The following is a 12,942-nucleotide window of genomic DNA, read 5'->3' as shown; positions in this document are numbered from 1 at the left end:
TCTATCACAACCCAAACTATTCCTCCCGAATTCTCACAAGGAAATCCCATAACTTCCCACTTTTCCTCATTATTTCACATCAACACGGAGGAGGAGGAGGAGGAGGAGGAGGAGGAGGGGGGAGGAGGAGGAGGAGGGGGGAGGGAGAGGTTTGAACTACTATGTCAAATCTTCTCTGCTTTCTATAATTATTTCAAGTGTTCTCGTCTGCCTGTCTTCCTCTAAAAGCCCTTATCACACAAGAATGACGTTTTGATGGTGATGGTGTGATGGTGATACTCTCTCTCTCTCTCTCTCTCTCTCTCTCTCTCTCTCTCTCTCTCTCTCTCTCTCTCTCTCTCTCTCTCGCTCTCTCTCTTCCTTCTTCTCCAGCGCATTCCTTCCTCTTGCCAAATTTGCTTTTAGTGGAAGCATACTGATGGTGATGGTGGAGGCGTTAGTGGTGGTGGTGGTGGTGGTGGTGGTGGTGGTGGTGTTAATGGTAGTGGTGGTTGTGGTTGTGATGGTGATACTCTCTCTCTCTCTCTCTCTCTCTCTCTCTCTCTCTCTCTCTCTCTCTCTCTCTCTCTCTCTCTCTCTCTCTCTCTCTCTCCATCATCATCATCATCATTACAAGTCTATTTCAGGTCAACCCAACACAACTACTTGGGTCATCTCCCGTCTAGCGTGTCCTACTTGCCTTTCATTTTTTTTTCTAAGTTCCTGTTTTCTTACTCTAATTTAGTACCCATTGGGCCCATGAGGGAACGTGCTCACCTCACAAGAATACACATACGAAAAGGGAGTTAGAGACAGATACACAGAAGTATGGACATGATTGATATTTAGATGTATAAAGGAAGTAAAAGATGTTGGCTTTGAAATATGGTGGTTCACAACTGCGATGGACCTGATTATCGTGCTGTCAATAAAGAGCTCTTAAGAAGGATTAGGCGAGTTTATGGACAGGAATAACGGGTTGATAGTGATGTAGTTAGGCCTATGTTATTCAGCGACTACCAGGGATGTTGAGAGACAGATAGAAACGAAGGTGCCATCATTCTCTAGAAACCTGTTTTCGTAATATGTTTCGCTCATCAGTGTCTGGATTAGGTTGAAACTGTCTGAGTGACGTTGGTGGCACTGGTGTTTACGAGATGAGGAGCTGCCAAAAAAATGTTTCTACCAAGTCCGTGACAGCACCAAACATTGTACGAGAAACATTGTTACCAGCATGGGAGTGACGTTTCCGTTATGTGGCGAGTTGTGTTCATGGCAAGATTTCTGAGTAAATGTGAAACAAGAAAATTAGAAGAGACGAAGAAAGAAAACCAGAAATCCACGTGTATACTGACGCTAACAGACAGACAGACAGACAGGCAGATAAGTATAGGTGCCAAGAGCAGAAGGTTGCGTGAGTTGGCTTTGTTTGTAAACAGAAAGGGAGGAAGAGAGAGAAAGAGGAAAGGAGGGAGAGAGAGGGAAGAATGGAAGTAAGGAGGGAGGGACGGGTTGGGAGAAGAGAGAACAGAAAGAAGAAAGCAAGGGAGGGAATCAGGAAAGAAGATAAGGGAAAGAATGACATGGAAGATAAGTGAGAATGGATCGGTTGGAATGTGTCCAAATAAGTCAAATTAAATCTTGTTTGCCTATTTGAAATTTGCTCTCTCTTTCCTCTCTCTCTCTCTCTCTCTCTCTCTCTCTCTCTCTCTCTCTCTCTCTCTCTCTCTCTCTCTCTCTCTCTCTCTCTCTCTCTCATTACTGAATGCAAAGAAAAGACGTGTGGGTTATAATTTTCCTTCACTTCCTATTTCTCCACGTCCTTCTTCCCTAGTACAATTTTGCTACACCAACAATCTTTGTCACACAGTATAAAGGCCAGTCAACATTCGTCGTTAAAACTGCTAACAAAGTGATCAGCTTCATCGAGCACACCTTCGAAAATAAACCAGACTTTATAATTCGTTGGTTGGACTTCATCTTGAGTAATGTTAGTGAGTACAGTTTTGGTCTCTATATTAAAAAAAAAAAGTTTTTTGGAAAGCTGAAAAGAGACCAATTACACATAACTATCTATCTAGTATATATATATATATATATATATATATATATATATATATATATATATATATATATATATATATATATATATATAAATATATATATATATATATATATATATATATATATATATATATATATATATATATATATATTTGTCTGTGTCTGTTTCGTCTGTCTATCTGCCTCTCTAGATCCATCTATATCTGTATGTAAATCTGCCTTAAGGAACGTTGACCTAATCTTGCAAAAAAGACGCGCTAAATTTATGAACGTCAGTAAGAGAGAGAGAGAGAGAGAGAGAGAGAGAGAGAGAGAGAGAGAGAGAGAGAGAGAGGAAAAATATTGCGAAGAAAAAACACGGAGGAAAAATTAAGGAAAAAGTAAGCACAAAAAATGGAAATTAATGAGAGAACTCTGAGTAAATAGAAAAAAAAAATCTTCAATATTTCAATTTGCTATTTTAAGTTTTATTTCTTGTCATCCTTCACCTTCTGTTACATATACGTAGTTTTGTGCACACCCTCTAAATCATAATCTCTACCTCTCTCACGGTGTTCAGTTGTACTTTTCTCCTTACCTATAAACCATGATTAGTTCCTAAGCAGCCAGGTAAGAGCATATGTAAAGGTCAATTGTTGTTTAGTTATGCTATGTAATCTTCCTTTTTCTCCTTCATCCCTCTACTCCTCCTCGTTATCACCACAATCACCATCATCTAAACATGGCGTCCCCTCTCTTGGCGTCCCCTCTCTTGCTTCTAACAGACCCGAGTGCTCTCCAACCATTTGCTAATTTTCACAGATAACATCTTCGCACTGTTTGGGGGAAAAAAATCTTTGTTTCAGTGAACCCTTTCACTGCTATTTGGCACATCTTTCCTTCATTGTTAATTACTCAGAGGCATCTTTTCTTGTTCTGCAGCCTCATCCAAAAGTCGTATTCGTTAGAAACTTAAAAATATACTCTTTTTTTTTTTTTTGCCTTTCTTTTCTATAGATTCTTACAAAAGATCTCATGTACTGTTTCTAGTGCTGGGAATTGTTGCATATCGCATGAAAGGCTGGAAACAAACTAGACAAATAATGCAAGCGTGAAAGATTTCCAAAAACACTTTCTTCTTGCTATAGGTTAATTACTTGCGTTTTAACAATGACTCTTGGGCAGATAACTTTCGCACCACGCCGCTGTGTCCTCCTCACGCCCCCTTCCCGCCGGCAGGGGGTAGGCGCCCACTCCACTTTTTGAGCCGCTGTTCTAAATCATCTTTACCTCCTCCTCCTCCTCCTCCTCCTCCTCCTCCTCCTCTCTCTCTCTCTCTCTCTCTCTCTCTCTCTCTCTCTCTCTCTCTCTCTCTCTCTCTCTCTCTCTCTCTCTTTCCTTCTTCTTCTTCGTCCCCTTCTTTCCCCCTTCATGATGAAAAAGCGTAGTTGTAATTGCAGATCATATATTGTAGAGGAGGAAGAGGATCAGAAAGGTAGGGCAGTGATTATGAGGACCAGAAGTGTGTGTGTGTGTGTGTGTGTGTGTGTGTGTGTGTGTGTGTGTGTGAGGTAGGAAAGTGATCGAGGGTAATAGTGAGAGGGTATGTACTGGAGGAGGAGGAGGAGGAGGAGGAGGAGGAGGAGGAGGAGGAGGAGGAGGGGAAGGCATGCAGCTAAGATAGGTGATGTGGAGTGGAGGGCGGAGAAGGGGAGGCTGTATGGGTGGATGGGCGGGCACTGGAGCCGTGTCGGGAAGGGAGGGGGCGGGAGGGGAGAGGGATGAAAGGAAGGGAGGGGCGTGAGAGGGTATATATTGAGGGTCAAGGGAGGTACCACGCCTTTGCGCCCTTAGAAGAGAGTGAGAGGGAGAGAGTGAGGGAGAAAGAGGGAGAGACAGTGCGTGCGTGTAACAGAGTGAGAGAGACAAGAAAGAAAACAACAAAGTCAAATCAAGAATCATGGTAAGTCAAGGCATCTCTTTATTGGACGATAAGTTAAGAGTAAAAAAAAAAAAAAGTATAGATTAAAAATATCTTCAAATCTGTACTAAAAGCAAAATTGAAGAGCGTGGGACAGTTCTTCAGTTTATTGTAGATTATCATAATATTTGATCTCTTGCGAAGGAATAATAAGAAAAATTAAATGGTAGTGGTGATGATGGTGAATATATTACGGTGGTAATCAAAGGATATTTATCTTTAACTTATCAGATACTTGTGAAATCCGTAGAGGTGACGGTGTTTTAAGTGTAGTAGTTATCGTAGTAGTAGTAGTAGTAGTAGTAGTAGTAGTAGTAGTAGTTATGGTGAGCGATCTGGCGTGATAATCTTTAGTGGTGCAGTTGATGACAATAGTGATGGTAATGGTGACGGTGATGGTGGTGATCGTGTGTGGTAATGGTGATGGTGCTGGTGGTAATGGTGCTAGCCTGAGGATATTTTGGTGGTGGTGGTGGTGGTGGTGATGGTGATGGTGGTGGTGGTGGTGGTGATAGCGGGCGTGGTGGCAAGTTTGTATCAGTGAAGCTATATGAGTGGTACAGTGATGGTGACTATGGAGTAAGTGATGAAGGTGTTATACTCTCAAGGTAGTAGTAGTAGTAGTAGTAGTGAAGATGTCGGACTTTAGTTTACGATGCATTTTTTTTTACGTACACACTACTGTAAGACTCGTTTCATACTAACGTTTATTATTTTTTTCCGTTTATTTTATTATTATTATTATTATTATTATTATTATTATTATTATTATGTTCCAATGCGGAGGGATGACGGCGCCTTAGGGTGTAGAGAGGGCAGATCTTCACACAGGCTATTTTCTTCCTTACGGTTCACCTGTAGCAGTGAAAGGAACATAAGGAAACAACGAACTTCACTGAATCTGAGTGACAGCGCATGTAAAAGGATTAGTTCCACTTTAGCGGGTTCTCAACCGTAAGAAAAAAAAAAAAGGAAAATATTAAATGATTAATTAAAAGTAAATAAATAAATAAAATTGAATGATAATAATAATAATAATAATAATAATAATAATAATAATAATAATAATAATAAAACTAAATAGATAAGCATGTAAATAGAAAAAGTAAAATCGCATCAAGCAATTCAGATTCTGAGCAAGGCACGCTCAGTTAATGACTTACTTATAACGAGGAGACGCTTGTGGCCTGCTTCGGGATGTTTCAACTCATCAATCAGCCACATTGCTTAGCGACTTGGTACAGTGGATATTATTATTATTATCATTATTATTATTATTATTATTAATTATTATTACTATTATTATTAATAATACTATTATCATTATTATCGTTATTATCATTATTTGTTTATTAAAATCTGACAGTGTAAATACCTAAGTGACACTGTGTGTGTGTGCATTTATGTGTGTATGTTGAAATTGTATTATGAAGCCAAGAGCAAGGGGCTGAACTATAAATACACACACATACACACATACACTCTCTCTCTCTCTCTCTCTCTCTCTCTCTCTCTCTCTCTCTCTCTCTCTCTCTTTCTCTCTCTCTCTCTCTCTCATTGCATATTATTATTATTCTCTCTCTCTCTCATTGCATATTATTATCATTATTATCATCATCATCATCATCAACAGCAGCAGCAGCAGCAGCAGCAGCAGCAGCAGCAGCAGCATCAATGGTTCTTAGGAATTAGGACTCTAAGCAAATATTTATTATCTTCTACCTATGAAAAAAAAATAAATAAAAAAAAATCATCCTTTTTAATCTTTTCCGCAAAGATTTTGGAGATCGCTGGATTTAACTTTCGGGAATTTAAAGGAAGTGCAGGAATTGGCTAGAAGATATTTACGTGAAGTTTCACCAATAATCTCACGTAATATCCTTGTTGTAATAAGCGTAATAACCCTGGACAACACCAAAGGGTTAGTAACGTAATCTTACGAAACAATCTCCCTCCCGGGCCACCCACCAGAAGTGCGAGTACGTTGTAACTATCTCTGACAATTTTATGGAACTATTTAGAAACGAAATCCCCTCTAAAAGTAAGATATGTACAGTAGTATTAACCTGGAGCAGAGTGCCTACGAATTATTAAGTTTTCTGCAAATTCAACCAGAGAAAATAATTTAACATATGGAGAACTAAATTATTTTCATTAGACAGCTTTATTATACTAAAAATCATGAAGATAAGAGGAGGGAATAATGAAAGAGAGAGAGAGAGAGAGAGAGAGAGAGAGAGAGAGAGAGAGAGAGAGAGAGAGAGAGAGAGAGAGAGAGAGAGAGAGAGAGAGAGAGAGAGAGATGTATGGAGATGTAAGGAAGGCAACGAGCTATAAATTCCTTACCAGTCATCGTTTATAAGAGAAATTCAGAGGAAAAAGGAGAAAAAGGGAAAGAGGAAGAGAAGGAGAAGTAGAGGGGGAGGGAGAGGGAGAGACGGAGAGGATGGAAGAGTGGGGTATGGGAGGGAGAGGAGATGTATGAAGGCAGGGATCGAAACTAACTACACATTCCCCGCCTGGCCTCGTTTATAAGAGTGTTTCCGGCAGGTGAGGAGGTTTGGGGCAGGTAATCTAAGGCAACAGGATGCACCGCTCCCTACTACACCTCACGTCACTACACCTTCCCTCACTGCACTTCTCCTCACCTGCCTCATCCTTCACCATCCCTCCCTGGCTCACCTCACATCACCTCTTCTCACCACAACTCGCCTCTCCACACCAGCCTCATTCCCTCCTCGCCTTGCCTCACCTCACGTCACGTCCCATCACGTCACGTCACCTGCCTCATCCCACAGCACTTCACACCAACACATCTCACATCACCTGCCTCACCCACACCCGCGTCACCATCACCTCACATCACCTGCTTCTCTGTCTCATTACACTTCATCTCTATATCACTTCCTACCGCTTCTTTTCACATCTCTTCTCTCATACTTTTATTTTTTTTTTTAGTAATGATATTTTCGTATCTCTCTCTCTCTCTCTCTCTCTCTCTCTCTCTCTCTCTCTCTCTCTCTCTCTCTCTCTCTCTCTCTCCTCTCTCTCTCTCTCTCTCTCTCTCTCTCTCTCTCTCTCTCTCTCTCTCTTCCTTCACCCACGCACGCCACCGATGTTCCGCAGTGACAGACGTAAAAGACGTGTGGAGGGGCGAGAGGCAGGAGGGAGCAGTAGGGATGTGGAGAGGAGCAAGTGAGGGTTGGACAGGTGTGCGGTGGAGAGCAAAATGATAATGAATGAAGGCAGAGTGAATCAAGATGAAGGAAAACGAGAATAAAACGGTCCCCGCATCCCCCCCCGGCACCCCCACCAAAAAAAAAATGATGAAAATAGACAGACGATAAATCATGAACCTCACACATGCAGAGAGAGAGAGAGAGAGAGAGAGAGAGAGAGAGAGAGAGAGAGAGAGAGAGAGAGAGAGAGAGAGAGAGAGAGAGAGAGACATAAATCAACCAATTATTATCAGCAATACTGTAATAACAACTACTGTTGTTACTACTACATTTACGAATACTGATTGATACTGCTACTGATTCTTCTACCATTACTACTACTAGTCTACTTCTACTACTTGAGTAGTAGTAGTAGTTACTACTACTACTACTACCACCACCATCACCACCACCACCACCACAATTAGTATCCCAAGTAACACCATCTCTTTATTCCATTTCCGACAACACAGACTGACGAGAAGAAAGTCAAGAAGAAGAAGAAGAAGGAGGAGGAGCCCGCGCCTGCTGCTGCCCCCCGAAGGACCCCACTCCTCCTCCTGAGCCTGAGCCCCCCGCGCCCGCGCCCACTCCCGTCTCGTCCAAGCCCTCCTCAAGAAAGACCTCCTCCCGCCGGGCCAAGAAAACTGGGTCTAATGTGTTCGACATGTTCACGCAGTTCCAGGTCGCGGAGTTCAAGGAGGGCTTCCAAATGATGGACAAGGACAAGGACGGCATCCTGGGCAAGTCTGATCTGCGGCAGGTGCGTGCGTGCGTCCAGTGCTGAAACTTGAATGTAAGGTACACCATTATTGAATCTAGTACGCTTCTCATTCGGTTTGTTCCATTTTTTCATGTTTTTTTTTCTTACCTATTTTGTTTTCTTTTTTTTTCTTTCTTCCTCCTATTTCTTTTGTTCTTTTTTCCTCCTTCCACCTGCTCCTACTCCTTCCTTCCTTTTCCCTTGAAATTTTCTTTCTCTTCAGGTATGTATGATTAGTATATATATATATATATATATATATATATATATATATATATATATATATATATATATATATATATATATATATATATATATATATATATATATATATATATATATATATATATATATATATATATATATATAATGTGTGTGTGTGTGAACGAGGTTGCTAATTTGCTTAACTTTTGCTCTCAAAATGTACATGATTGAGAAGTTCCCAAGATGAGGATGGTGTTTTCATCTGTTTATGTTTGTCTCTGCTCATTAGTTTTACTTTTCTTGTATCTTTTTTTTACTTCTCTCTCTCTCTCTCTCTCTCTCTATTTCTCTCTCTCTCTCTCTCTCTCTCTCTCTCTCTCTCTCTCTCTCTCTCTCTCTCTCTCTCTCTCTCTCTCTCTCTCTCTCTCTTCCTTCTCTTTCTCTTGCTTTGTGCTTTGTTCTTGATACATCACATTTGTCCTTGATACATCACACTTTTCTATCTTCAGACAATATCATCCTTATAAGTATTAATAGTACGCCCCCCCCTCCCCGACCCCCAACCACTACCCTTTCTCTACGCCCCTCTCTCCCGACCCCCAACCACTACCCTTTCCTTTAGAAGTCATTAAGGTCTAAACACGTCATCATATGCTCAACATGAATATTTTTTACCACTAATATCTCGTAGACACCAGTCATTAATCTGCTTTATGAGATCCCCCCATTGAATTCCACGTCACCTCCTCTCCGCCAGGGTCATTTCTGTCATCTTTCATTTCTCGGGAGCCAAATCATGCCATCCTTTTCCAACTATTAATGATGACAAAAAGATCAAACAATTAATTTCTCTTGCTGGGACTTTATACATAATACAAACATAAAGGATAAATGTAGAATGGTGGCAAAGACAGTAAGAGATAAAAATGGGAAGAATATGTCTAGAGATAGAAAGAGGACAAAAGACAGAAAGGAAAGAAAGGATGAGAATGAAGACAGAACGAGAGAGAAGACGAGAAGAAGAGAGATCCCAAAATAGGAGGCATGAACATACGTATTTCCCATCAGCACACTTGCAATAACAACAAAATGCAATAACAACAAAATCCTCAACAAACATCACAAGACAAGACGAAATGAACACCACACATCCTCATTTTGCCGTTCCTCAGGAGGTGAAAAATTCGTGGTGATTTAACTTAGGTCTTGAAATGCGTGACTGTGCGCACACACACACACACACACACACACACACACACACACTTTTTAGATACACTGTTGGGTAGATGAATAGAGAGCACAAGATAGGTTTGCTTTCGATTTCCGTTCTGGTCGCTAAGGATTTTTCACTCAGTATGCAGTTACTGTGACAATTAAACAAGGTGATGGGGGTTTATGTTAGGCTCTTTAATACGGGTAATAAGTGACGGTCACGAGTGATCAAGACCATGGTGAATTACGATCTCATAAGCACACACATTAATCTCATCTCCCTCCTTTCCTGTCTTCCTTCCTTTCTATTTTTTAACCTCTCTCCCTCTCTTGCCCCAGTTCTCAACTAGGGAAGGCAAATAAACACTCCAGTAACACGTAAACCCCTTGTGTACGTGTATTCTCTTAAAATAAAACTTCTCTTACAAATACCTTCTTTCCTGCAGGTATTCGACCAAGTGGGGCGAATTGCGACAGACAAAGACTTGGACGAGATGCTTAACGAGTCTCCTAGCCCGATCAATTTCACCATGCTGCTGCAGATGTTTGCCGAACGCAACAGCGGCACGTCAGACGAGGACACCGTGGTGGCAGCAGCCTTCAACGCCTTCAGCAACGACGGCTGGATTGACGGCGAAATGTGAGCATGGAGTGTCTGCGAGTGAGGGGAAGGGAGGGAAAGGAAAAGGAGAGAGAAGGTGAAGTGTAAGGGGAAAGAAGGGAAAAAAAGGGGTGAGAAAGCGAGTGAAAGCAAGATAAATTAAGGGAAGTAAAAGAAAGTGGTGTGTGTGTGAGAGAGAGAGAGAGAGAGAGAGAGAGAGAGAGAGAGAGAGAGAGAGAGAGAGAGAGAGAGAGAGAGATCGTATTAACACTTCTCCCCGTGTTTTGTTCTCTCTTCTCTCTCTCTCTCCTCTCTCTCTCTCTCTCTCCCTCTCTCTCTCTCTCCTCTCTCTCTCTCTCTCCTCTCTATCACCTCACGCTCCTCCCTTTCCTTACTCCGCCCCAACTCCTGCAGGTTCCGCCACGCACTGATGACGTGGGGCGACAAGTACTCGGCGCAAGAGGTGGACGATGCCTTCGACCAGTTCGACATGGATGACCGAGGTTTCATCGACACGGCGGCGGTGATCGAGATGCTGACGGGCAAGAGTGATATGGATGGGGAGGCGCAGGTAGGCGGTGCGGGGAACGAGAAGGGAGGGAGGAGGGAGACATGAACTGTTATATATAGCCCTATAATCCCTTGACACTAAAATCAAAGTATGAAATCTTTATAAGCGTCTACAAGAAAAAAGAGGGATTAGAAGTATAGATTTTGGTAATTTTTAGCCAATATAATGTTTAGATGTGGCTGCAGAACAAGAAGAAATGTCTCGGAGTGGTTAGTGGTTCAGGAAACATGTGCCAAATAGCAGGAAAAGTGAGAGGGGACAGAGGGGAAGGAAAAGTGATGAGGGTAGGAAGAAGAGAGGACATGTACCATATTCTGAAACACCTGCTCGCACCTCGACTTCTTTCAAAAGCCTCTAATTGAAAGTTACACAGATTTTTAAGGGTGTTTTTTTATGGCTCGAGTGACAGATTAACCAGATTTCTACATTACTAACAGGAGAAACACTTTTAACAACCGGGCTAATCATCTCTGTGGGCCTTGAAATTAGTCGTCGAGACAGTAAAGCGTTTCAGAATACGGGCCTACGAATTATGATAGAGACATAGCGGAAGAAGAGGGGAGGGAGAATAATAGTGCATGGTCGGAGGAGGAGGGAGAGAGTAGTGTGTGATGGGGTAAGGGAAGGGATAGGTGTTTGATAGAGAGTACGGGGAGGGGTAGGTGATGGGGGGAAAGGAAAGGATGGGGTAGACGTGTGTATACAGGAAGAGGGCGTGTGTTTAGTGGACTAAGGGAGGAGGGACGGACAAATCTAAATAGGGACGACCTATGTGTGTGTATGATAAGGGGAGAGGGGGCGGCAGGTATGTGTATGTAGTGGAGAGAGAGAGAGAGAGAGAGAGAGAGAGAGAGAGAGAGAGAGAGAGAGAGAGAGAGAGAGAGAGAGAGAGAGAGAGAGAGAGAGAGAGAGAGAGAGAGAGAGAGAGAGAGAGAGTTTTATAATATCTTGTGTACGTACTTTGCATTTCTTTAATCTTCCAAATAAACTGAAAAAAAGAAAAAAACAAGAGAACAACTGAGATGAAGAAGGAAGAGGAAGACTAAGGACGTGAATGTTAATAGGGGGAGGGGATGAGGAGCGGGAAAGGTGTTTGATGTTAGGATGAGAGGCAAAGAGGAGGGACAGGGCATGAAGGAGTTAAATAGTGCACTTCATTTATTTATTATCCCTTTTATTTTGTTGGTAATGCTCGCTGAGTGGTTTATTTTGGGTGAGCTCGTAATGCTCGTTGAGTGGTTTGTTTATGTTGAGTTCGTAATGCTCGCCTCACGGTTTGGTTTGGGACGCCTGACAGACGCCACGTTAAGGTCTCTGGTAAGTGGTCCTTTTTTTTCTTCTCACGTGTATATTTATGTGACCCAATTCTAAAAGTGGTTGTTTTAATAATAATTCTCTCTCTCTCTCTCTCTCTCTCTCTCTCTCTCTCTCTCTCTCTCTCTCTCTCTCTCTCTCTCTCTCTCTCTCTCTCTCTCTCATTCGCAGGCTTGAGCTGAGGACTGCCTCGTTTACTTTGTCGAGTGGCATCCCGTTTTCTTCGCCTCCCCTCGTTTTCTCCTCTCCCTCCCTGCCCCTCTCCCCTCCTCCCTCGCCTCCAAGAATGGCTCCTTCGCTCCCCTAACCTCCCCTTTCTCCTCCCCCTCCCTCCCTCCCCTCCCCTAATCCCCCTTATCTCACTCCCTCCCCTTAGTCCCCCCCTTATCACCCTTCCTCCCTCCCCTACCCTTTCACAGCCCTTACTTGGCAGCTTCACACACACACCACTCACACCAAAAATTTTCTTAAAACGTTCACGGGTTTTCATACGTTCATATGATCTTTTATGTTTACACGTGTTGACCCCAATTACGTACAAAGCTACACGTACATGCATGATTGTAAACAAGTACTTGAAATAATTTACACGGGAACATTGAACATACACGGCTACCCTAAAAATTCGTACACCACCACCCCCCCTTCCTTACACACTGAGGTTTATAACACACACCTTTAAGACAGTGTTGGGTTGTCATAGCAGGCGAGCCAATCCTTTACTTGTTCCTGCAGCGACGCAACGCAACAGTTCTTCGGAGGTTCAATTTGGTCATCCTTCCCCAGCAGCCTCACTACGGCAACACAACCCTCGTGAACCTGTCGAATAAAATGAGAAATCTATTCATGTCTGTTATTTCATTCCTCGACAAAGAAAGAAGTGCACTGGATGGAGAGTTAATACCCTACAAAAGTTAACACAAGGTAAAAAAAGACTCAATATGAGTGGATGATGGATGTTACGACACATGGACGCCAAACAGAGATAAGATAAAATAAAAATACGTCTATAATATAAACAGTACAACGAACCTCTGCCCCTATCGTCGTTCTGCT

General features: G+C 42.3%; 1 protein-coding gene across 1 annotated transcript; it reads left to right on the top strand.

Annotated features, from left to right (window-relative positions):
* The first annotated feature begins 6,590 nt into the window (after positions 1-6,590).
* LOC135107479 (myosin regulatory light chain 2-like) lies at positions 6,591-12,729 on the top strand. The gene is given in 6 exon segments (XM_064017378.1): positions 6,591-6,848; positions 7,695-7,769; positions 7,772-7,984; positions 9,847-10,040; positions 10,416-10,572; positions 12,058-12,729. Coding segments are annotated over 6 exon segments (903 nt in total). The 3' UTR covers positions 12,064-12,729.
* The last annotated feature ends 213 nt before the right edge of the window (positions 12,730-12,942 follow it).

Source organism: Scylla paramamosain, chromosome 2, assembly GCF_035594125.1.
Source record: "Scylla paramamosain isolate STU-SP2022 chromosome 2, ASM3559412v1, whole genome shotgun sequence".
Classification (NCBI taxonomy): Eukaryota; Metazoa; Arthropoda; class Malacostraca; order Decapoda; family Portunidae; genus Scylla; species Scylla paramamosain.
The sequence above is the reverse complement of the archived record's forward strand: the minus strand, read 5'-3'. Positions and strand labels throughout refer to the sequence as shown.